The sequence below is a fragment of the Sander lucioperca genome, chromosome 16, assembly GCF_008315115.2.
Source record: "Sander lucioperca isolate FBNREF2018 chromosome 16, SLUC_FBN_1.2, whole genome shotgun sequence".
NCBI lineage: Eukaryota > Metazoa > Chordata > Actinopteri > Perciformes > Percidae > Sander > Sander lucioperca.
This window is the reverse complement of record NC_050188.1, coordinates 21,666,250-21,693,249: the sequence shown is the minus strand read 5'-3', so window position 1 is coordinate 21,693,249 and position 27,000 is coordinate 21,666,250. Positions and strand designations below refer to the sequence as shown.

The following is a 27,000-nucleotide window of genomic DNA, read 5'->3' as shown; positions in this document are numbered from 1 at the left end:
AGCTGTCAAATGACTTTACCATACTATGGAAGTAAGTCTGTTTAATCGGATTTTGAAATTAAAAAGCCATTCCATTTATAGCATTAAATATTTATCCATTGAAATTATGTATCTGAATTTTACTCTTCAAATTTTCAACAACTAATTTTCACCTTTATTTTTCTAAGTTCATAAATTCAGAATCAAAAATTCAACTTAAAAAAATTCAGTATAACAAATTCAGATGCAAATTCAACTAATATTTTCAACTTGCTCAAATTCAACTGGCCAAAGTCAGCTGCAAAATGTAATGTTTAAAATTCAGTGTTAACATCCGGGAACCCAAGGAAAAGCAATCGATTCTAGAATCTAGATTGGGCGTGTGCCATAGTAGCTGCAGCCAACAACTGGAAACATTTTAAATTTCCATCTATTTCATCACTAAATATACTTCTGAGACTCTTTCAGAGTGTGCAGATTTGTATTAGACTGATAAGAATGTAGTTTTCTGAAGGTCAAAAGTGCAACTAAATGATCACACAAAGGACTATATTGTTCCACTGATATTTCTCTCTTACTGGTACACCTGACAACAGCCCTTTAAAGTTCCATTTAAAAACTGACATTTTGACACGTCACAGTATTAAAAGCACGTGTAAATAACCAAATGAGTATTGGTTGAATTTCATTTAACTGCTTTAAGTTTCAGGGTCCTGGTACCGTACATGCTGACTCACTGTCACAGCTTATTGGGACACTTGAATAGAACAGAGCCATAATGTTCTAACCACACCTGTGATTTTCCCATGACTAGTCAAAATGTCTGCTGCAATAAAAGGCCTATTGTGTAAACAATCACACAATGATTCAATCTGAGGATAAAAACATCAAATTATTCAACAGAAAAGTCACAATAGGAAAATGTTTTTAAACATTTTTTATTAACGCAACTTACAGTCAAGCCAAAGAGTGAACTATATTAAGTGATACATATTCACATTATGTCCTAACGGGGTTTACAGCATATCTTGGGTTCTGTAAGCATTGTTGTTAACAAAAATAAGGAGATGTGAAATAGAAATCAAAGCTTACATCTTTACAACAAGAAACGAGGAGCTTAGCAGTGGATGTGAACAAATTAAATCAGCAACATAAAGACCCTCACCAGAACAGGAATGACAGCAAATTCAGTTTTGGCATGTCGTGGTTTAAATAAGGGAGAAGAAAAAGAGAAATAAAACTCAAAACTGAGCTCAAAATGACACAAATGAAGGGAGGTTTGAATTCACATGGCTGTGCAGGGCTGCCTTTGCCAAGAGACTTTGGTCACTTTGCTTCTCCAACATGGCTTGCAATGAAAAAAAAAGCACAATGTATAAAATGAAAATGGCCAATGAGAAAAAAAATAATAATAATAATAATAATAATAAAAATATATATATATATATATATATATATATATATATATATATATATATATATATATATATCATGAAAAATGGAGTGTCCTGGAATTTGTACTATGTATGAATGAATAGGGCAAAATATTTTTTAAGAAACTACAGATGATTGTCTGTTTTCCTTAATGAGCAAGAAAAGCAAAAGTTTTGCAGTCGACTACAACTCCAGGACAGCCCCTACATTCATAGGAGGTAGATAACACGGCAATGATGCGACGCAAACTCTTCAAGAAATGTGTCTGAACGGGAATCGAGCGCTCTGTCAAGTCTGTGAAATTGTAGTGCATAATTTGTTCAACTTTTAAGGCCAAATAGGAACATCACATGTAGATCTAAGGCTATTTTAAGACAAAGGTGCAGAAGGAGGGGGGGCGTTGGGACAGGGACACAGTAAGCAGATACAGCCCTTTCACGACAATACCTGAGTCAACAGTCGTGTTATACCACACACTTCGTCAACTTAACCCGATATTTTTTGGCTACACAGACACAGAAAATGCAAAAACAATACGACAGAGCACAGAAATATGATGTGGCTACAAGTGAGAAATATTCTGATGAGATTTGCGTAGAAATTGCATAAATGACATCATCATTTGGCCACAAGGTGTAACAAACTCCTTTATTCCAACAGAACTCTGTCAGATGTACTGGTTGTGGCCTGTGCACAGCCTGTAGTGACATTCAAACCTCCCAAAAGGGGAAAATTAAAAATCTTAATGGACAAAATGAAGTACACTACAGAAAAAAGTCAATGCAGCATATATCAGGCTTATGAGGTACTTCATGAATATATATATAGATATATCAACCTTTTTAGAAAAGCTCTTCAAAGTCATATTATTCCTTATAATTCCTATTGATAAGCATAAAATACCTCGTCAGTTATTTCATTTTACTTTCTGCCCAACCTCAAGAGGGGCATTTCTTTTTTTGAGACTGCTTTGAAAGTGCAAAACACAAATACTGATCATTCTATGCAGCATCTACACGCAAGGTTGCATGATAATTAAAAATGGAAATTATTTTTATATGTGGCGCAGCACTTTTTGTCAAAACCATTGTGTTGAAAGGACTCACAAACCCAATGTTGGGGCAGATGGAGAAGAGAGAGATCTGACAAAAGGCACACAAAACGACTACAAACACTTTCAGTTTGGACTAAATTACAACTATCTGTAGTTAACTGCCACACAGCCTCATATGTACCTTTCGTTGAAGTCTATAATGTTCTGCTACATTGTAAAGATGTTCAAATGTGTATATTCCCTTTGTAAATTGTCGCATGCAAAACTACATCTTATACCCTTAACAAAAATGCGGTTGAGTCTGGCTAATCGTAGGAGAAGCAGAAATGAACTGAGTAGGAGACAGGGACATCCACCCTGATTTTATTGCAGTACTGGGTTAACACGGCAGAGACATGTAAGCATTTGATCACGTGGAGTGGCTCTATCCAGTATGAAACCTTAACATTTCAACATTCTGTTAAAACAAAAACTGAAGAGGATGGTTCCAAATATTGACACAAATTAATCTAGCCATTTGCAAAGTATTGTCCTGCTAACTAAAAGTCCAAAATGTGTATTGAGCCTCGTCTTGACCTGCGTAAAGAGGACAGACTGGCGTAAAGACAAACTAATTACCATGACCCACAGCCCACACACCGACATTATTGCTGCACATACATCTTTCCAACAAACCTTCACTGCCGCTACAAACATTCCTCAATATCACCAACATTTTACTGGCAACACATTGTCAAAGTGAATAGCAATTACTTTATGATGGCACATTTGTCAACAAATGATCCAGTCATGAATTTCACCACATCAATGAGTCCTAGGTTGTGCTGGGTTGTTTTTGTCGCCATCTTTTGAAAAATAAAAGGACTCACATGAAACAATGAGACTCCCAATTACAAAAAATTGGTCCCCTAACATGTAACCAACTAAAGCAACCAACTAGTCATACATGATTACTTGGTTTTCCATTTATTAAGGTTCAAGAAAAGAACAGTGCTCTCACACGATATTGGCTTGTATTGGTTTGGTCACAACAATTTTTGATTTTGTTACCATTATTATAAATGAGGGCTAATATTACCTAGCACCTGACACTGCTCTGAGGTAGTTTTTTCCAAGTTGGTAAATAAAAAGCCAAGTCATTATGAAGACTAGAAATGCTTTGAAAATACAAAAATACCCACGAGTCATGCATGATTGGATACATGTAGATCAACTGGATGGCACTGGATTGGATTGGTGAAGCTCGGTAACAGCTCTACTCAGTCAAGGTCAGATTACCTACAGCCCCCAAGCCTAACTCCAAACGTCCACCGGACGCAGTTAAAACACATTCTGCCTCAGCTGCGTCTGCCAGAGATCATCGGTTCCTATTCTCACTATACATGGCTATATTTACTGGCAAATATAATACCTGGTATATAATATCCGGTCTTCACAATTAGAACTTAATACACAAGTACAGCTGAGGCTGACGGGAAAGTCATTTGTTTTGCATGTATTTGGTCATAAACCACAGTATTGGACAAATTTAAGTTTTGATACGAGATGAAAAGTTGAGGGCACACCAAAATCCTTGTCTGGGGAACAATGAATTTTTGTATGTTTTTGGTCCAACCCATGAAGTAGATGCTGAGATTTGTTACTGGATGAGTGAAAACTTTGACCCGTTAGTGGCATTAGAGGAAAACATCGAAGCCGAGACTAATACCGGACATGACAACCAAAATGCGACGTAGCTGCATCCAGTGGACGTGAGCGTAATGGTACTTCCCTCAGGTCCACTACCCCATTCAAATTTATACTCAATAATTCAGACTTGTAGCTAAAAACAATAACATAGGCAAACGTTAACTGCAAAGACCTTGAGGACACCGCACCAGTGTCACATGGCTACAGGTAATTGGGTGGACATTAGCATGATCAAGGACAAAGTGAGGCTTCAGAGAGGTTTATCTAGGAATAGGAAGAGGAAATTCATAAGTGTACTAGTTAAAATCTGGGGGGAAAAAGCTGTGTAGCAATACAATCAACAAAAGTAAGAACACAAGCAACACTCAAACAAAAACCTTAGCTTCTTGCTTTCAAGTGGCACTGACTGCACTAATGAGTTAGTGAGCTGAACTGTGGTGAGGATTTTACAGGACAGGAATATCAGACCGGAGGGCTTAAGCAAAAGCCCCAAAAAAAATCTAACAGCAAACGAGATCACGCACCAAAGCAACCATCATATATACACACTCGTATGTTACAGCACCTCACACAAGCATGACGCCAGAAACAGAAAGAGGACTACTCTTTGCAACAGTGAGAAACGTTTGCCTCCTAAAACTACAGTAGCAAACATCCAGAGAATGACATCTCAACTGTAGACTTGTATACCTCCTGTTTATCAGTGAAACGATTAATGATATCAGCTGTGATGTGGGCAATATCTAAATCAATGGAGTATTAAAGAACAAAACAGAGTACTTTCGGCAATTATTAAAGCCTATAAATAAGAGAAAAACACCAAAAAAGAAAAGGCTGTACACAAGAAGCAAACATGAATATAAATGCACTGGATGGATAGCCTATATAATATTACAAACCATGCAGGCTCTACTTTAAGTACATTCATTGTTATCATTTGGAGCTAGGAAAATAGGTTCTACTCTACAAGAGATTTCTTTATGTCAGTAATAGTTTCTCTACAAGAGACGGATGAGAGGCAGGGAGGTGAGACATTACTATACAGAGGGTCATGTTTTGAAATAAACTGATGTATAGGTTGTTGCTTCATTGGAAGCCGGGCTTTATTTTATTCCAAGACCATTCAAAAGCCAAAACATGTGAACAGGCTGATCGTTACACCTGGGAGGAATTTTATCTCAACCTCTTTCAACCCTACATTTAAACATACTTACAAAAAGAAAGAAAAAAAACCTGGTATCGAGAAAATAATATTACTGAATCAATTCAATTAGCTTATGATATGCCATTTAGTTTACAAACCATTTCAACAACCTGCTTTGTCCTAGTTTTGGACACTTGAAAAGATACGAAAAAACAGCCAAAGTGGGATGAAGTAATGTCATTAGAGTTACCACTGCAGGGGTTTTGAACGCCTAAGCCAGCCATCCAGGCTGGTGTGTTTATTAATTTGTTCCATACTCATTCTTGATTTAGCTTATCATGATCATGCAGATTTATGTAAAAAGGAAAAACATTTTCTGAATCTAGATAGGTAGGCTATAGTCTATGTGGGTGTCTGACACATAAAGAGGCCTTACTTTAAGCATTCATGTTCTATGCACATCTTGAACAGGGACTGAGACCGTCAAACCTTCCTGCACACTTCATCCTCACACAACATTTTGGCATCCTCCCCTCTACAGAAATCTTATTGTTGAAAGCTAATGAGCTCTTTTCAACACCTGTCAGTTTGTTTTGCATAAAGCACCGTTCTCCCCATCACTGTACAAAGGCAATCCACCTACGAGTTTCACTCTTTCGTTAACATTTAAAAAAGGCATTAGGATATTTCACAAGGACGACATGCTGAATGCTGGTTAGCTAGGTAGAATCCCTCTTGATCGGCAGGCGCGGCTTTCTGAATGGCAAGTGCAGAACACAGAGGCTCTTAAGCCTGTTGGCTGTGCTCTCTTGTATTTTTGAAAAGCCACCAATGCCAACTGCTCCTTTCTAAATATATATATATATAAAAAAAGCATTTATCAGTCTGCCATCTGATAAATGCTCTTAATGCTGCAACAGCTACAAAAGACCATTCTTGTTTAGTGCAAAAACAACATTATCAAATGTTTGAGTTTTATCTACAGGAAAAGCAATGCCGTTCTGATCTGCTATTTCAAGGTGCTGGTATAGGTAATGTAAAACACGAAAGGAGCAGTAACAACAAGCACAAAGCCATCTCCCCCAAAAGACAACCTAAGTACGTGGAGACACGGACCTACCCGTCGCCTGACGTGCACCTGTCGGAAAATGTAACACGTTTCGGCGACGCACGTCGTGTCTTGGCAGTGCTGCATTTCCTCCTACTTATTTCTTGGTTCTCCTTCTCCGTAAACAAAATTAAATCTAGGAGAGGGTTAACTTTTCCAGCCATAGACTTCCCACCGTGGTCAGAAAGCACAGGGGAGACACTTTCTTACTCTCACTACTGATCAAAGGACTTCCTGAATCACACACCTTACAAAACATATTCTCACATGGATTTCAGTACGTGCGTGACTTTTTTTCAGGCTGGTGAGGTTGCTCTCTATTGTTTTAGGTTTGCAAGCAACTCTAACAGTCTAACAGCACCACTAGGGTTTGTTTACAATTTCTCCAACTCCAGGATATGCAATGATCATAGCTGATGTGGGCTTTGCATTTGTTGTTATACTGCTGATGTGGAAAAATCAGGGTGTGAAAAGTCTGTCATTTCACTGGTGCATAGAATAAAAAGGAAAGAAAGAAGGGAAAGCTGTGTGTGAAAACAAACACACTTCAAGAATTTGGTCATACAGCTCAACGCTCAAAACCCCTAAAAGAAAAAAACAAAACACATTCTCTCTTATCAGTTTGATTAAAATATGAACTAAAATATCACACACAACAACATAAACTGAGAAAGCGCTTTCACCAACATGCACACCAAGCGTTTAAAAACCTCTACTGTCAATGCAAGACTCAAACAATGCCAATTAGATAGATAGCAGGGGTAATTATACAGAAATGGCCAGCAGTGTGATGTTACCATAACACTTTAACAGGTAACAAGAGGTAGAACACACAGCCATTTCCATACAATTACACCAGTGTCACGCAATATGGCCGAGCCTCCTGCTTCGATTGAGGCACACACATCTAAAGTCATACCAACGTTCTGCTATCAAAAAGTGCATCCAAATTTACATGTTGTGAGACCAGCACCGATAGGAACAATATTGACATCTTAACAGTAAATATCAAGTACATGATTTTCAGAATGCCCCACAAACACAGTCAGTCGGATTTCTAGTTGCTTTACAGATAGCGGCTAAAAAGGGTAACGCAGAGAGATCGTCGAAGGGAGAGAAAAGATCCTCAAAATGATGAAGCATCTTTTTTTTTTTTTTTTTTTTTAGCATACAAGTTAAAAAGCCTCATTGACCAGTCCAGTGAGGATTTAAGGTGGTTTACAGTGAAAACTTCTAGCACCTAGAATCAGGATGTCCTTTTGTGCTTCCATGTCTTTTGAATACTAATCATGTAAAAGTCAGTAATCTTGTTTGGCTAAGAAAAAATTGTGTTACAAAGGATACATCGAATTTTCAGGCTATAAAATCTACAATGTTACAAATGACCACAAATGCTTCATCCCATTAGAAAGGCATGAAGATGCTGATAAGCACTAAGAAACGCTACTAAATGCAACATGCTAAAAAAACAACAAAAAGCCCTGATTATCTACCTCTATAAATGACCAAATTTATGTGAGATGCCCCACTGCTAAATCTCTTGGTTAAAAATGATGCATAGTTAGAAAATATAGACTACTCACCTCCAATCAAGACTATAAGAACAGTTGCCAGCTTAACTTAGTAGTAGAACTTAGGTGGGATGTTAGGAAATGTCTAGAATTATTTTTAATAAGACTAAGTCTTAGAAGGCAAGAGAATAATTGCATTTAAAATCTGTATACAAATAGACAGTGTTAATTTAGACTACATGTGGGCCAGTCATTAAAAAAATTGCTAATATTTTCAGCAGCCTCCACTGAAAGCTTATTCAAAATATACCTTATTACCAACATTATGTAGTATAAAGACTCACAAAAAGTAATTTGCATAAAACTCAAGCGTTTGTGCAACGACTGCTCCCAATTCATAGAGCAAACACTATATATATATATATTTTTTTTTTAGGGATTTTCAATCAGTCAAACTCTAAAATGTTGCAGCTTTCACTCCACTGTACCGAATGGCTGGATATCGAGACGCCACACAAATATCCCGCTCTGACAAAGACACCGCAGAAAACACTATCCTGCTGCTATTTACATTAAAACAGAAGTAGGGTTAATGTTTAAAAAGGAAGACATACACAATTATCACAAATGCCTAAGTGTCTAAACATGAGTCAGCTACATGCATATTCATTACAAAACTGATTCAAATTAAATTAGGCTATAAAAACCGAAGGGAACAAAAAAAATAAAAATAAAAAGGATTTTGTCAAGTTCCCCTCTATGTTGATCTTTTATCAACACGGCTCAGACTACATTAGAAAGGTGTCCTTGTTGGGAACCGGTCCCAATACACCATGTCTTGGCATGGGAATAGGGTAACTGGTGAAACTATTTCAGTTCAGACTAACACGAGAGGCAAAGAAGGGTACAGCTGCTGTTGTTTCAATCTCTATCTGAACACTAAAAGCCCTCATCCAGAATAAACTAAGTGTTGGTTCAAGGGTTGATAACAAATCTGATGCAAATAATCCTTTGGTAATTTGTCACCAGATTTGGCATAAAATGGTCATCAGTGTCAATCAAGGACAAATACTGAAAACCCAGCAGATGTGGGCCTAATAATTCATAGTTTTACACAGAAATGACAACAGAAAGGTGGTCTCAAATGGCACTTTTCATCACATAGTGCCCTATGTGAATCACACAACCCTCAAATTCCTGATTGAAGTACCCATTTTGGTCAGTGCACTTTGCTTTGATTGGCTGATAAATAATGTTTGTCAGAAGAGCAAATCTTTAGGCGTATAAACAGTGAACAGGCCCCCTTATATTTTGATGAATGTGATCCTTCTCCCTTCAAGCACCAAGACCCTAACATACAATAAAAAACAGGAGGAGGGTAAACAGCTTCTTCTAAATTATAAATCACCCCAATGTATAATGATACTGCCCACTAGTTTAGAAATTGTAGATTTCTTCTATCAGTGTACAAACTTTTCCTCTTCCTTTCATACTTTGAAACATATTTCCCTACAACAAAGACAAACACACACTAATGCACGAGATGTAAATAAAACCTCTTCCAGCTCAAACCCCAAGAAAGAGGGATGCCTTTGCATCTTACAGTCTAATAGCTGGCTTGATTTGGGTGGGTCAGGGGCTGAAGTACAATTGTAGACATATGGGTAACTGGACAGCTATGTCAGGTAGGGCGATCACTATGTGAAACCACTGTGATGCTATCCACAGCTGACAGTAAGACAGCGAGGGGTAGTGTGTTCCGTCAGTGGGGTCTCTCACCCATGGCAACCTGGGGTTGTGTGCTCTCAGGCAAAGTACATGGTGCGCAGGGTGTCCTGGTGGATCTGAACGGCCTTGGCCAAGGCCTGTTGGTCACGCCCATTACTCTGGCCTGATGTATGACTGCCCTCGGCACTGAAACAGCAAAATTAAAAAAAAGTTTTAATTACACAAGTGTGAAAACTGTTTAAGGGTTTTCATTAAAGTTTCATTAGTTTCAGTTTACCAGAATACAAAAGGTGGCAAACACAGGAAATGGCTATGAGTCCTTCCCTGCATTCCAATACCCATTCAACCATACTGTTTAGTATGCCAAAAAAATGTTTTTGTATGCCCCAATACATAGTGTGTCAAATGCAGTATGCCAAAAATTCCAAGATGTCCAATTACATCCCGTCGGATTTTGTAGTACGCAGGCCAGCATGCTTTTCTGGCTATTCGGACCCACAATTCTTTGCGCAGCATATTTGAGCAAGAGGGTCAATGTTCAAGGTGCAATGTTATGAATAATTAGTATGTCTCAATTGTATGAATACTGCATGCAACAGTACATACTTTGAAGGGTAGCTACAGTTTGTACGAAAAGTAAAAAGAAAAAAGTATGTGATTTGGAACTTACCTGTCGTGCTCTTTGTCCACCAAATGATAGCGAGCCCGGAATGCCACCAAATGGGCATAGTAAGCTGGTGCTGGGATGGAAACTGATCGGGTGCAGCGTACATAAGTGTGGCATAGCTGGTATGTTAGGACCTGCAGTTCATCTGAAGAGAAGTGGTTGTCGTCCCAGAGCACATGGTAATGAGACGGCCTGCTGGTACCCTGCAAGGCGTGATCATGGACGAAAGGTGTTGCTTTTCTGTCCACGATTGGAAACACTGCCTACACTATCAACAGTCTTATGCAATTGGCTAATTTGGCAGATTATCCATTTCTTTTTCATGTCAATTCAAAATCCAGTAAATCTGACCTTAAACTTTAATTCCTTTCCTAAAATAATTCACAGGCACAGTTTCACTTTTTAGCTCAATTCCTGATTCAGAACTTACCTGAATGCCAGCGTGACTGCAAAGGTAGAAGTCAAATTCTGATGGGTGAGTGATTTTGGTGTCCACTGTGGTGCCTGCCGGAATGTTGCCACTCTTCCCAACCTGTAAAAAATTCATACAAAAATGCATTAGTGAGTTAGATGGTTGTCTTATAGGTTTGGACAACAAACTTAATTTTGTGGGAAGCAAACATAAACCACATAAGATTTTGACCTATTTTTATTATTATTATTATTATTATTATTGTTATTATTATTATTATTATTATTATTATTATAGAAAAGTCAATTTCGTGAATGCCATATATGTGAATGCCATTTCCAAGTACAGGTTTGAATGCTGGTGTGTGCTAGTGTCACCAAATTACTTGACAAAACTCCCACTTCTACCAATAACACATTACTGACCCTCTCGTTTCTGTCCATACAGAACAGTCTTGTGTGGTGTCTCTTCTGCACGACCACAAAAGTGATACCAGGCTGGTAGTCCTTCTCTAGTTTTATGCAGGCCTCGCGGATCGCCAGCAGTTCATGCTGAAGGACCTGCATCTCAAAAGATATTAAAAATTAACATGTAAAAAGTTAGATATAGATGTAGGTGTATATATATATATATATATATATATATATATAAAAAAATATAGGAATTAACATTAAGCTCTGCTAAGTACATTATTTCTTGTACTGGTACTAGTGTCTAGGGATGCACTGATCTGATACTGACCCAAATAGCTGGATCAGGTTTCGGTGCAATGGGGCCGATGTATTCAATTCAATTCTATGTTCATGTCTATATGATGATTTTTCTTCTCTCCATACCGGCATACTTACGCTTATCCGAAGAAAAAAAACACAGCCTAGCTTACAGGTCGGTAGCGTGCAGCTAACATGGCCACTGCTTAAACAAACAATGAACGGTAAAGCATGTGGAGGGGACTGCATGGTGCGTTCAGGCGCCACTTGTAAACTTATGGTGCTTTCAAGTGCCCCACTAGTAAACTCATGGTGCATTCAGGTGCACCTCATAATGATGTTGCCTTATACATAAAAGAATGATTCCAGTCCCATCCACACTGTGAGGCATACATCTTATTGGCATCAGATCAGTAATCTGTATCAGCTGATTCCTAAAGCCCAGGTATGGGTATTGAGACTGAAAAAATTGAATCTGTTCATCCCTACTAGTGCCCAAACATACTTGTCAATATTTTTCTTATATTAATAGTTTATTCTGCATCATCCCTGATATGTGTATCACCTGGTTGAATTGGCCCTCAGAGATGCCATCGCGGTAGTAGATGATTCTGGTGGGCTTGAAGCGGGTGGACTTGTAGAATTGGATAAGCAGCTCCCTCACCATGGTGGCCAAGTCCTGGATGATGTCCTGACGGTGCTGCTGCACCCGCACTGTGGCACAGTATCTGCTGGGATGGGCATCCATACTACCAACGACCTGAAAAGGAAATATCATTTAGTATCAAATGAAAGGATTGACTTATGGGGTTTTCTGCTGCAGCTCAGCCACACAATAACTGGTTCCGCCATAAAAACAAAACAATTACTTGAAAGAAGCTTAAAGTCCCCCTCCACCCAAAAATGTGATAGAGAGATAGAGCGATAGATAGATAGATAGCTTTTTATTGTCATTCATACAGAGTACACATTTTCGTTTCACTGGCTCATAAATAATGGCCTAACTAAAAAGTAAGTACTAGTCAACTTGGCTGTCCAGGCTTTTTGAAACGGCTGTCCGCCAGCGAAGCCTGCCCACTCATGGAGCTTTTCGCTTCACTTCGTCAGCTAAGGTTTATATCATATTCTGCCTAAGTGGCTAGTAGGGTGTTTGCGTCACATTGAATGCTATCGCTACGTGGTTAACCGTGCTAATACGGGCAACAGTGCAAATTGAGTCAATACAGCTTCACTGTGGAAAACATTGCACCTCCCTGATAGCCTCTGTGAGTAATCCCGCTAGCGGCACTGTTGACCGCGTTAGCCACGTTAGCTGCCTCCCCAGCTCTGTCATCTCCAGGGCTGCGCGTGTCCCCAAACGGCCTGTATCTTGATAAATGTAGTAGCTCTTAGCGATTCATAGACTTAACTGTTATCAGTGTGGACTGGGGCATGTGAAGGCATCGCGCAAGTTAGAGCTGCCAATCTACCGACGACACACAGTCGACACCTGCCTGCAATTACATCTTAACGCCAAAGCTGCCGCAAAAAACAACCTAAATTAAATCTTACGGAGAACAACTTTAACTATTTTGTAAACAGGTAGATGGGCATGTTGTGTTGTTACTTACAGCAGCGATGGAAGGCTTTTTTCCATCTCCTGCAGGCGGATGAGTCACATCTGCACCAAGGAAGATCACTGGCTGCTGGAAAACCAATGGCCTGGAACAAGAATGCAGAGTGTAGACACAATTGAAATTTAGCACAAAAAATGATATTTTCAAAACGTGGATAAAAGTTGATAGGTGTCACATTTCAGGTTTTCATTATTAGTATCTTCACTAACCTGCCCTGCGGGAGGAGGATGTTATTGACACCGCCCAGCTTGACGTTGATCTTCAGACAGAGGTTGGAGAGGGTCTGAGGTGTTGTCTTCTGAACATTCTTCACCTGCACACACTGTGTGGCCATGCCAAGTACCGTGTCCCCAACACGTTTTACCTCAGCTGCAACACACATCAGGACCATTAATAGATATCAATTGATCTGTAAAAAGTGTTTTGTTTTAAGCAATGCCTTGCAGCTGCAAAATCTTTAGTATAAACATCAGGAGTTTGTGATGTCAGTTAGCATGACAACTAAAACTATCCAACCTTAATTGCATGCTGTCATGACATTATTATTAAAGTCAATATGATCTCTGAAAGTCAATCTGATCTCTACAAATAGATAAATACTTGCGAAGAACAGTGATCCATAACTCTAGCAAAATAATCATTAGCAGACATAAGCGATAGAAACTTTAACCTGTGGAATCAGCAAGATGTTTGCAGTTTGAAAGAAGTCAGTCAGGATTTCACTTGACAAAAAGTCCTGCATGTATCTTATCTCTGTTGCAGGAATATAAATCATGCAGCACCAAATGACATAACAACAGACTGCATGAGTGGATCCCTCACCGTAGACGGGCGTCTTCCCCGGTAGGATGACGACCACCAACTGGAGGCCCTGGTAGGTGTACTTGAGGTGCCTGAACATGGGCTCCACGCTGTCCGCTCCCTGGGCGTACTTACAGAAGCAAGGCTGACCCTGGATGGGCATGCCTGCATCCCTAGAGATCTTCCTCAGCTGATCTGTGAATGCTCTGAGACAGATTAGGAAGTTGTTTATTCACAGTTCAGTTAGATTTAGCGGTTTAGGTTTCAAGCGAAAGTAATGGAAAGCGATAGGCAAACATCAAAGCATGAACAAGTCCAAGTCCAGTTGTGAGCCCCCTGAGCTACCTTGTATATCTTGACTTGAGTGCTCAAAAATCAATACATCCAACTACTTAAATGCTTCTTTTAGCTTAACAATACTGTATGTGGAAAATTAAGGACATTATGTTTACTCTGATGAAAACTAGCCTGTTGAGCTAACTCTGGTTCATTTACAGTTGCGTTGCGGTTGATTAATGAGCACTGTCCCTGTCAAATAAACAAATAAATGAAACCACAATGTATCTATAAAAAAAAAGACAAAACCCAGATACAATGGGATGTTTAAGTCTGCTCAAGAAGCACATGTACATAATGACATGAAATACATGCACTTTATGTATCTCACTTACTTAAGCAGGAGTTCAGTGCACTGCCTCTGTGGTGCAAAGCAGGCGATGGCCCACACTTTGATCTCAATGCCAGTGTGGAACTGTTTGTTCCTCATGTCCCATACTCCCTGGATTGGTGTGGCTATTGCTTTGTTCTGCAATTTGTAATGACAGCAGCCTTATAAGTGCTCCTCACTGTACACAATATTAAGTTATTCCAACAAAACATATTACAGATACATTAATTTGAAAAAAAAAAAAAAAAAAAACGTACAGGTCACTATCGACACATCCAAACTGGTGATCAACATACCCTGCCTCCATACAGAATGGAAGGTGCTTGAAGGACACGGCCATTCACTTCTGTCATCTCATCCCTCACCATCACTCCAAATTCACGAACGTAAGGGTCAGTGTTGAAATTGGCACTTCTCATCTATTAAAAAAAAACAGCAGTTGATTAAATGTAAATGTCATCTGTATTCCTGCAAACTTAACCAAGTTAAGATTTTTCTTCAACTATAGTAGTGTTATATAAAAGGCTTTTAATATAAAATGTTTATAGTTTATCACTAAAATCATTCATATAAAAAACATCAATAAATATCACTAATCCTTAGTTCAAATTAGAGGTGTTGAAATTAATCAAATAATCGATGCATCGAATCGTGGACATGGACGATGCTGCATCGATAATCGACCGGGCCATAATCGATTATTTCTGTTTACAATTTAATGTAGGCCTAACGACATTTCTGTTTACATATGTTATGTACATCTGTTATGTTTTGCACATTCAGGAAGTGCCATGTGCTCAGTGCTGTAGTTTTATGTATCCAATTTATTTAGTATTAGAGCACTGCAGAATGTTGTGTTTTTGAAGCTTGAAAAGCTATGAATTAAATATCCTATATGGCTTTAATAGAAAAATGTATTTGACGCATCGTGATGCATCGAGATATCGAATTGAATCGCGGACATGATAATCGTAATCGAATCAAATCGGGAGATCAGTGAAGATTCACACCTCTAGTTCAAATTAGCCTAACTTTCTAAGCAGAATTCTCAATGTGTTGCTGTGGCAGTGTTGGTGTGAATCCATATGCAGTATACAGTTCACCGTACGCACATCTATAATATGATGGCTGAAAACTATGGTAGGCCGCTATGGTACCAGCCAAGTATGACCAAGGTCATATGAACCTTCTACTCCAGTAGCCAATCAGCAAACACCACCAAGCCTGTGCTTGGCATCAAACTGAAAAACTTGGCAACACGGGCAGAAACTTTTTCTTATCTCACCTAAACAGTCAACTAAAGCCTATTTTTGAAAATCAGTCAAGCAAACAGGCTGCCTAGCCACCGAATCTTGATACATTTTTGAACCATTTCTGTTCTTTTCCTTTGCTGCTAGTAATTTTCTTGACTCCTGAGTCTGACTGAATATTGGACCATTGTGTTCGTGACAGTGGCAACACTGTGCCTTCAAGTCAACCTTTATCTCACAACAACTTACCAATTTACTAATCTCGTCCTGGCGGTCTGGAGCTGATCGGGCTGTGGCACGAATCATAGTGGAGGTCTGATTGTCTGTCAGCTTTTTGATGCAGCGCTGTCCTGCCACTATGTTACACACCTGTAGAAACACACACACACACACACACACACACACACAAAACAGGTTTAGGAGGAAAAATCAATATTAAATTGGGTACTTTTTCGAAAAGCAAGTAAGTACAGGAGGTAGTGATGCTTACCTCTAGAGGTAGGTAGGTGTGCTTCTGCTCCTGTCCCACCTGTAGACACGGAAGGTGAGGGTATCTCAGAATGAGCTTGTACTTGTCTTTGAAGTACTGTGCTACTGTGCATTCAATAGTTTGGCCGTTCTCCTGCTGCAGGGGGAACCTAAGGGGAAGCACACAGCAGAAAATTGAGAGGAAGAAAAATACAGCAATTTTTTTTTCTTCATATAATCCGACAAAACTATCATCGACAACATGATGGTATAGAAGAGCTTTCCTACGTTTGGTGGCTGGCTGGTCTTCTGGTCACGTTGCACACTCTGTACTTCCTCTTCATCTGCCCACAGTGAGTGATCTCCACCTTCAGGCCTGGAAGGAGGAATCCCGATGAAGGATAACACAATTAGAAAAATAACCAAAAACAAAAATAAAAGCTCATTTTTAATGGCCTGTGACAAAAGACATAGGTCACAACTCCTTACTGGAAAAACTAGAGTTACCGCCTTGCGGTAGTATGTCTACGCCAACCAGTGAAGTTGCAGTTTACATCCATTTCTGTCCAGGTTCATATGTTATGTAGTGTAGACTTTGAAGCAATTCAATAAAAAAGGTATTAACTGTATTTTTGGCGAAACATGGATGTTTCACACACACATCTTCAACCCAACAGACCAGAAGATATATACAAGCACCACAGTTTCAAGGTGGGCACCCAAAATTAGTGTCACCAATTCAGAATCCGACCAAATCTCCAAACTATGGTCAGAATCTTCTGTTCCTGAGCTATGGCGTTTAATTATGCCAGAAAAGGGATTTTGCAGAACAAATATGATGTTGACCTTTTGGATATTAAATGTCATCACTTCATCATTGTATCCTATTAGACATGTGTGTGAAATGTCATAATTAGCGTAGAAATTCATGAGTTATGACAAAAAACGCTTTTTGTGAGCTTTGACTTCCAAAATCTAATGAGTTCAGCTCCTGAGCTTAACTTACCTTTGATTTCCTTTGTAAATTTCACTCGTTGAGAGTCTGTTAAGGGCTTCTGTTGTTCTTCAATGCTTTTGAAATCTAAGACCTCACACATGAACTCAATTACAGGCTGGGCTTTGTAGAATGCAGTGGCAGAAACTGGAAACAAAACAAGCACACAGGTAAGAGTCATAGAAACAACTTTACTTCACACAACATGTTTGCAATCAGCAGGAAAGTTACCATCAATGTTGAGCATCATTTTCCAAAGGGAAGGCCTGACAGACTGGTGAAAGCCAAACCACACCTCTCTGCCACCACCGAGGGGGTTCGAACATCCCTCTGAGGGAGTGAAGAAAGAGCGGCCCACCGGGGTATACCTGTAACAGAGGACAGTCAGTCGTAAAACCTGATTAACATGTTCTAAAAAAACACAAGTTATTCAACAAACTGGTTAAAATAACAAACCCTTAATAAAGAAAACAGTTAAACAGAAGTCTTAACTCTCTCCCTTTCAGTTAGAATGCCTTCATCACAGTGGTACATTAATTTGGTTTCTGTTTATTTGAATACAACTGGGTAATTACTCATATTGTGCGACCACATTTTCACTTATATCAATGGAGTTGCATAGCTAGGAGCATTTTTTTTTTACGACAAATATGGGATAATCAATCATCCATAAATGAATCATTGTTCAATAATAAAAACCCACCTCATAGAGGGCAAATGTCTCATGACCACATCCAAGGCTTGGACAGTCTCAAAGGGGACGCTGGGTAGCCGCCCTGATAGTGCCTCGTGCAGCGCTTGCAGGCTAACGCAGGACATCCACTTGATGGAAACTTTGAAGCTGCGGTCCTTGCCTTCACCAGGAATGGTTACCTCAAGCTCCACCTGTGTGGTAGATGGGCAAGAAATGAAAAAGACAAGAGGCACCGCTGTGATATTTTAAGACTAACATTTTTTAACAAATGTTTAAGCAATTTCTTCAAAAATGGAGATTTTATTGTTGCAAGTTGTACTGAATAATACATACTTTGTCTCTGCCTATGGGCAAGGGCATGGCAGTGTAGAGATTCTTCCTCCCGTCATATACTGGCTTTCGATCACCAAAGATTTGTGTTTTAAAGTGCTGGACCATGTGCTCCACAATTTCACTGAGAACAAAATGAAACAAATAAATTACATTCCAACTAGGGCTGGGCAATATATCGATCTTATATCGATATTGCGATATGAGACTAGATATCGTCTTAGATGTTGGATATCGTAATACGGTAAGTGTTGTCTTATCCTGGTTTTACAGGCTGCATTACAGTAAAGTGATGTAATTTTCTGAACTTACCAGACTGTTCTAGCTGTTTGTTTATTTACCTTTACCCACTAAGTCATTCAATAATTTCTGGAGATTATTTATCAAAAATCTCATTGTGTAAATAACATTTTGTTAAAGCACCAATAGTCAACCATACAATATCGTCAAAATATCGACATCGAGGTATTTGGTCAAGAATAACGTGATATTTGATTTTCTCCATATCGCCAAGCCCTAATTCCAACAACTGATCTACTACATGCCAAAGGCTGCGGATGAAGTATATACATACCGGTTGACCCTCCTGGGGCATTTCTCAGGCTTGATGTCGATGTCATAATGGTAGACCTCCAGTTTGGGGATTTCCATCTCGAAGAAGTTGGCCTGGAGCTTGATTGTCCTGCCCATGGTGCCAAAGTCCGGCCGTGATGGTGGCTTGAACACATATTCTGGCACTGGGGAGGATGGCGGGTCTACAACAGGGGGGTCAAAAGTAGGAAATGTGCAAATTGCATTATTAGGATCACATTATACAGACATCAAACATTTCCCCATCAAGGCCCAATTAGTATGTTTTCACCCAATACATATATACAGTCATGTGAACAAATTAGGACACCCATGCTAAAGTTGACTAAAAAGAGGAATAAAAAAATCATCTTTAGGAAATTGATCTTAATGCCTTAATTAAAAAAAGAGGAAAATCCAATCTTTAAGGACACCAATTTTCTTTGTGAATGAATAATGTATCGTAAATAAATAAATGTTCTTCCTTAAAATACAGGGGGCATAAGTAAGTACACCCCTGTTAAACTCCCATAGAGGCAGGCAGATTTTTATTTTTAACGGCCAGTTATTTCATGGATCCAGGATACTATGCATCCTGATAAAGTTCCCTTGGCCTTTGGAATTAAAATAGCCCCACATCATCACATACCCTTCACCATACCTAGAGATTGGCATGGTTTTATTTCAGTTAGCCTAATAGCTGGTTTGATTTGCATTGAGAGATGATTTTATGGAAAGTACCCCATGCCAATCTCTAAGTATGGTGAAGGGTATGTGATGGGGTTGTGAAGGGTTGTTTTTCTCCAGTTAAACATTTTTGATGTTAACACATTACCAAAGGAATGACTGAGGATTTTTCTAATTCTTACAATGCCAAATTAGAGATGTAAAAGGTCTTCTTTTTAATGGTTACCTTTAGCAAAAACGATCTAAGAGATGTTGTGTGTGACATCTCTCAACCAATTCTGCACAACCTGTTCAGCCATGTCAACTAGTAGGCAGTGGTGGCCTAAAGGTTAGAGAAGCAAGCGTGTGACAGGGAGGTTGTCGGCTCAGTCCCCAGACAGTGACTATTGAGCTTGTGAGTTGGCTGGCGTCAATGAGCTATGTGAGTATTTGGACCTTCCCAGCTCCAAATCAGAAGTTTGTTTAGATTCTTTGAGGGGTAATCCATTCTTTGTATTATCCTGGAGAAAATACACTAAGCTTTCATCACTGAACCAAGAAGCTCCATATCTGCAACTTCAGGTATAACAGTGAGACTGTCAGGGCACACTCAATTGCCCTCAGTGCCTTATCTTTGTGCTCCAGCTCTGTTCATTCAAACAGAATAACACCCATAAAACCTAGTAACATATGGTGACTATTATCGACTAACCTTTAATGTGTAAAAATGCATTGCCATTCAGAGCACAAATTAAGGTGCATTTAGAGGATATTGACTATTTAGAAAGACATTGTTTTCTTGAAAATATCACCTACAGCACCAAATTGCGTGTCCAATTTCCTGGACAATTTCTTAATTCAGACAGAAGGTTAAATTGTACTTCAGATGAGTAGCCTACATACTGTAATGTTTGAACAATGTAAAAAAAGCCAGATGTTGCAACTTACACTGGACACCAATAATGGGACCAGTTTAAGGCTTGAACGCACAAATATAGGTGAAGCTTACCAGAGCCTGTTGATCCAGAGGAACGGGGTCCCTCTTGCATCTCGGTGACTACAGATAATAAATATAACATGTTATGATGAATGCTTAAAAATCCACTTTATCTGATACACACTGTACTTAAATAGAGTGGTAAAAAACATACATTTGAGTCAATTAAAACATGATAGAAATCGAGGTTTACAGCTTGACAAGTGAACACGAACAATTTACTTATGTAGCAAGTGGCAAGAAGAGGCAAAGTACATAGTGCTATTCATCTTTACTCGTACATTTCCATTGCAAACACTTTCAGTATGTCTTGCTCTCTTATCGCTTCCACAACACCATCCACAACACCATCGTCCACAATCAAGGGCGACTTATCCAAACTCTTATCAATATGCACACAGAAGGAATCAAGCAAGCTGGCAATCTAACTCTGCTGAAGCCACCCATTCTCCTGGAAATAGCCTGATCCTACACGCAAAAACTAATATTCTAGTACAACAAAGGAAACAGAGATCCATCCAGCAGCATAGAAAACAAACCCTAAAACAATTAATAAATTCAAGAGAAATATACTACTGATTGTTTATTCCTCAGGATAAAAACCCAACGACAGAGAGAAACCTTTATATAATAAAAGCGGCAATATCCTAACATAGTTAGTCTAATTGCCAAATGAGAGTCAAATGTATTTATTTCTTATAGTGTCTTTTACATACATTTGTATTGTAATATTTATATTCTATATTTATATTATATATGTCCTTAACTGTTTACTTTGCTCTATTGTTTATTCCGTTTACATAGGTTTATTGGGTGCATCCAACACTACAAGACAAATTCCATGCAAGTGAAATTTTACTGGCAATAAATCTCATTCTGATTCTGAACTGCTACACTGTAACTGTAACGTTACCTAGCATCAGTCAAACTTCATATGCCTACTTCTCGTCATCCCCTTATATGTTCAATGTCACAAAGTCCGTGGTACATTGACAGAGCAATATGATGGCGTCGGGAATGTTTTTATCGTGGACATAAACGGTGCAACTTAACTAAATTTACCAAATTTAAGTTGGATACTGTTAGCTAACCATAGCTAAGATTGGTGATAAGATTAGATAGCATGGTCGGCCGCTAAATATTGCTTTAACTCTGTACTTAGTGTTAAACTACGAGACAGTCATAACAAATATCACCGTGTTTAAACTTGTATGATTTAACAATAAATATATACGCCAATCGATACCACGTCGTAAAATTACGGGATGCTAAAGTAACAAGTTCAGAAAACGAGGCACCGTTGAAGCTAACTTGGCTAACAGCAGCTTCTTGTTGTTGCACGCTAGCTAAGCTTGCCTCTACTACTAATGCCTCCACTTAAGACTGGGACGACATGTTCTTGATCAAAGCATTTGTTGAGTTTTATTATACCAATAATAATAATAGTAAGGTAGCTAAATGACCGCAGTCGAGACTGTGTTTCGGCAATGTAGCAGCTAAATGCTGCAACTAGTGTGTTAATTCTTGCTAGCTGCATCACTTTGCCGATGCTAATGTTAGCTGCACCACTTACCTCCAGCAGAGGAATACATTTTGTCGAGTTTTTAAGCGTGTGTCGTGGACGTACAGATACTCCACTTTATTTTGGACAAATTCCACTTAAACTCATGCGTGGTCGAAAAGTTGTATATACAAGAGCGAGAGAGGAAGCTCAGTTCGCAAATAAAGATATTTAGTTAGCCAAGTGGTAAATATTTGGAGTCTCTCATCCTCGGCGCGGCCCCATCCCCCCAACACACAAAACGGGAGCCGAGAGAAAAGATAGCACAGAAAAGACCCATGCAGGGCAAGATATTTCCCTCCCTTCTACTTCCGTCTTTGGTCCCGTTAAACAGCCTAAAACGTCATGGTTCTACTTTTTTTGTATTTTTATCTCACAGATGGAGCTATCTATTTGTTCCACTCGCGCTTAAGTTGTTAAAAAGCTAGTATTCGTGACATCTATCGAAGCTTGACAATTCTATAAAAGAAAAATATAACAAGTACAATGCGTGCTGTTTCTGTATACATTATTTACAGTTTAGATAAACTGACATTTATGACACATTCATGCTATTAGCATGGCTATTAGTCGTATAACGTGACACGCGTTAAACGCTTCAAATTTGCTTTAAGGGACAACGTTTTATGTGAATCGGAGGGGAACTATCTTGTTAGTTGAACTCTTCAGTGACGTCAGACGTATCAGGCGCAGTTTAAATCTAACAACAGCAAAGGCAGTTTTTCTGATTACAAAACAAAAAGCATGACCCTGTATAATGTGGCATACAACAACACTGGCCTAGTTTTAAAAAGAATGTGAACCACAAACCAAGTTAGAAAAAACTTGCCACAAGCAAGACACCACAGGAAGAAATTCGTGGCCTCGATGGAGGGGGAGGGGGGGGTTTCCGGGGTACCAATGTCAGGTAAGATAAGTATTTAAACAATCTTACAACACTTAGCCCTGTTTACTAGTTCAGTTATTGATACAAGAAAAGCATAGCAATGGGTGCAGAAGGTTCAACAAGGCAAAGTAGTTTGTTGAGGTTACTTGCCGGCTTGAAGCAGTAGAAAAGCAATAGGCCTACAATTTAGACCAGATGTAGTCCTATATTTATTTATTTCTACAGGCGGTAGGCTACAGGAATAAAAGCACTGGTCTTAAAGGTTCTGTGACATGCTGCTTTTTGGATGCTTTTATATAGGTCTTAGTGGTCCCCTAATACTGTAATATCTGTAGTCTCTTTCCCGAAATTCAGCCTTGGTGCAGAATTACAGCCACTAGAGCCAGTCCCACAATGAGCTTTACTTAGGATGTGTCATTTCTGTGTCTGTAGCTATTGAGGAGGAGAGAGAGGGGGGCCAAGGTGGAGGGTGGGGGTGTGGCCTTGACCAACTGCCACTTTGCTCGTTTGAAAGCCATGATGTCTCTCTCTTTCTCATGGGCGGGCCAAGCAGAGAAAGGGGCGGTAACCTTCCTCCTTATGACCTCATAAGGAGCAGATTCCAGATCGGCCCATCTGAGCTTTCATTTTCTCAAAGGCAGAGCAGGATACCCAGGGCTCGGTTTACACCTATCGCCATCTCTAACCACTGGGGGACCATAGGCAGGCTGGGGGAACTCATATTAATGTTAAAAAAAACCCTCATAAAGTGACATTTTCATGCCATGGGACCTTTAAGGTAAAGTACACAGTTAAGGAATGAACAGTATAAGAGACATTTTCAAAAAAAAAAAACTTGAGTTGAGTTGAGAGAAAGCAATAAAAGAGCAATGAAAAAGTAATTTAGCCTTATGTGTCTAGGCCTATGCCATAATTGGTATTAGTAGGCTAATAGTAGAAACGTAGGCTATAGACTGGATATGAAAGCATCAGACTTATTGCAAATGTAAAGTGAGTGCAGTTCAAAAAGCCTGGTCTCCACAGTGAAGTCTTCCATCCTTTTCCTATGCACTGTGTATATGATACTGGGTACAATGTACAATGATTGCTACTGGCAATATACTGGTACAATGTAATGCTAAATACAACGTATCTAGTATTGGTGATTTCTATCCTCACACATTTTGCCCTAAATAAAGCCTTTTGGTTTGTTCATTTTAGTTTAGGTTTTATTAAGCTTTATTTTGAATAATTGCGTGTTTTCCTTCGTTTTTATTAGGGGGCTAATAATGTGAGAACATTCCTCATCTATTTTTCTTTGTCAATATATTTCTTGTGGGTTTGCCATTAGGCTGAGCGTAGAGTGCAGCTCCCCAGTTTGCCCACTGGTCGGCGCTGTTCACCACTGAATGTGTAGACTGAGGGGCTAAGCGTTGATTTTGCATTCTCTGCAGCATGTTTTAAGATGAGATAAGATACGGCGAATCTTTAATTATCCCGTTGCGGAGGTTGGTCAATTTTGGCTTTTTTATACACGCCAATCAAAGAGCAGTTGGCATGGATTTAAAAAAAAAAAAAAAGATTATGTATGGAATATATTTTATATAGCACATTAAATATTGGATCCGCTGACAATATATTGGACATTTAACACTGTTAAGATGTAAGTCTATATTTTCAGGAATGGGCTAGAATGTCTAATCAGGTTTAGCCTATGTGACTATTAAAACAGAAAATAGTAACCAATGTGGTCAATAATAAGCTATTCTGTTTTATGTAGTCCTATTATTTATTTTTAATGTGAGATAATTGAAACATTTGATTTGATGCTGTCATTTTGGGGTTATTTTGGCTGTAAAAAAGAAAAAAATAGAATAACGTCGATTCTGATTTTAATAAAAATGCATAAATAAAGAAAAACAAAGACACACGTAATAGGCTAAGTCTTACAGCAGGACTCCGTTTTGGTAATGAGGTTTTGTCCCTCTAATTCATCCTCCTGAAAACGTCGATTGGTGACACGGCCAACACTTTAATTGCTCCCATTGATTGATAATATAAAAACACAACAATGCAGCCTCATAGCCCGGGTGGTTTCCCCCCTATAAGAAAACTGGCTGAGTGAATTGGGTGTAGCTGTGTGTGTGTGTGTGTGTGTGTGTGTGTGTGTGTGTGTGTGTGTGTGTGTGTGTGTGTGTGTGTGTGTGTGCGCCTTGGCCAATGGAACCAGATCCTCCCTGCAGTGCGTAAGAGCGCGATTTAGGATTTAACCAAGTCTTTGCTGCGGGGCTGGCTGCAGTCTTCACCAGAGCCCGACGGCCCGAGAGCCTTTCAACAATGCGAGTGTAGTTTTCACACCACTTTGGAGTCAGACTGCCTCGTTTTTTTTGTTGCTAATCAAATAAAACAAACTCACGCGTTCCCTCTCGAAGTATGACTGGAGTATTCGACCGGAGGATTCCGAGTGTAAAAACTACAGATTTCCAGAGCTCCTTTCAACTCTCCACCATGCACCATCCGTCTCAGGAATCTCCTACTTTACCCGAGTCCACCACCACGGATTCTGGCTACTACAGTCCCGCCAGTGGAGTCCCTCACGGCTACTGCTCGCCCAGCTCCACCTCGTACGGGAAGCCTCTCAATGCCTACCAGTACCAGTACCCGGGTGTAAATGGATCCGCTGGAAATTACTCGACAAAGTCCTACACTGATTACAGCTCGTACACGACCCCCGCCTACCACCAGTATGCTGGGACTTACAGCAGAGTGCAAGCCCAGCCGAGTCCACAAGGTAAGGCCTGCATATTTCCCCATTATAATAATATATATAAGGCAGAGTATTAGTGGATAATCACATATACTTACTGAATAACCGAATTGTCAAATGTCATCTTGTTTTATAACTTATTTACTATTTTTATTTCTTGCATACAAATCCGAAACTGCAACCTAAAGCTAAACAAGGAAATAAATTGTCATTTATGTTATGTTATTTGAAACCACGTCATTCAATGTGGTTTTTGATTAGCCTATTACGAGAATACACGTGCTTTCCTTGTTTGCCAGCATAGAATAATATGGTTTATGAAATTGGATTTTCTTGGAATTTAAGAGATATAGGCGACGACACCCACACAAAAGATTAAAAAAAGACAATTGCAATTTGTAATAAGCATACATGCTTATATCTTGTTATGATTATTTTAATAGAAAAAGAGATAAGCGAGCCTGAGGTAAGGATGGTGAACGGCAAGCCGAAGAAAGTGAGGAAACCCCGGACAATCTACTCCAGCTTCCAGCTGGCCGCCCTGCAGAGGCGGTTTCAGAACACACAGTATCTGGCGCTGCCGGAGAGAGCCGAGCTGGCTGCCTCGCTGGGGCTCACGCAAACGCAGGTGGGATTTTCGATCACTTTTTTCTTAAAGCATTTTCATTATTTTAAATGTTTATAATGCCTCTTCGTTTAAAAATAGTAACAGTTTTGGTGTGCTTTGTTTCTGTGCGCATTTACGCGCCGTGTCTCTTCTGAATCTATGGTTTCTGAGGTTACATTTGAGATATTAATGCTCCTGTTTTTCGCTCTTTTCCAGGTCAAAATTTGGTTCCAGAACAGGAGATCAAAACTGAAGAAGATTATGAAAAACGGCGAGCTTCCACCGGAGCACAGCCCCAGCTCCAGCGACCCCATGGTGTGCAACTCTCCACAGTCCCCGGCCGTTTGGGACACACAGGGCCCCTCCAGGCCGCACAGCCTGCAGCCACAAAACATCAATACGACGGCTTCTAACTTTTTGGAAAACTCGGGGTCATGGTACACCTCAGCCGGCAGCTCAATGACTGCCCACCTGCAGACCCCTAACTCGATACAGCACTCGTTGGCTCTTGGAGCGGGGACGTTATATTGAAAAAAACCTGTTGTTCATTTCAAATCTTTTTTTCTCCTTCTATGGGACTCGTGTTCAAATTTCAGAGGAATATGCAATGTATTTGATGACAGTCATAGACGAAACGTGTAAAATGTGTAAATGTGTGCATGTAATTTATTGCATTTTGGAAGACTATTAAACGTTTAAATGGACAATGGA

The 27,000-nt window shown here is 39.4% G+C and overlaps 2 protein-coding genes across 8 annotated transcripts; one reads left to right on the top strand and one right to left on the bottom strand.

Annotated features, from left to right (window-relative positions):
• Positions 1–1,523: 1,523 nt before the first annotated feature.
• Positions 1,524–22,347, bottom strand: ago2 (argonaute RISC catalytic component 2). Of its 6 annotated transcripts, none has more exons than XM_031323271.2 (21): positions 22,063–22,347; positions 20,502–20,549; positions 18,831–19,026; positions 18,260–18,380; positions 17,936–18,117; positions 17,464–17,600; positions 17,245–17,379; positions 16,527–16,614; positions 16,261–16,408; positions 16,020–16,139; positions 14,817–14,939; positions 14,525–14,658; positions 13,875–14,059; positions 13,262–13,421; positions 13,047–13,137; positions 12,002–12,196; positions 11,152–11,292; positions 10,745–10,846; positions 10,318–10,517; positions 9,699–9,833; positions 1,524–6,148 (listed from the first exon to the last, which is right to left on the bottom strand). In XM_031323271.2, the coding sequence occupies exons 1-20, from the start codon at positions 22,079–22,081 to the stop codon at positions 9,725–9,727; spliced, it is 2,634 nt and encodes an 877-aa protein (XP_031179131.1). In that variant the 5' UTR covers positions 22,082–22,347; the 3' UTR covers positions 1,524–6,148; positions 9,699–9,724. The 6 variants fall into 6 exon arrangements, with proteins under 6 accessions (XP_031179131.1, XP_035849203.1, XP_035849202.1 ...); XM_035993310.1 differs by having other exon boundaries at positions 18,831–19,011; XM_035993309.1 differs by having other exon boundaries at positions 11,152–11,286; positions 22,063–22,345.
• Positions 22,348–22,833: 486 nt separating this feature from the next.
• dlx5a (distal-less homeobox 5a) lies at positions 22,834–27,000 on the top strand. Of its 2 annotated transcripts, XM_035993314.1 has the most exons (4): positions 22,834–22,957; positions 25,348–25,706; positions 26,126–26,310; positions 26,506–27,000. In XM_035993314.1, the coding sequence occupies exons 2-4, from the start codon at positions 25,349–25,351 to the stop codon at positions 26,818–26,820; spliced, it is 858 nt and encodes a 285-aa protein (XP_035849207.1). In that variant the 5' UTR covers positions 22,834–22,957; position 25,348; the 3' UTR covers positions 26,821–27,000. The 2 variants fall into 2 exon arrangements, with proteins under 2 accessions (XP_035849207.1, XP_031179192.1); XM_031323332.2 differs by lacking the exon at positions 22,834–22,957 and having other exon boundaries at positions 25,149–25,706.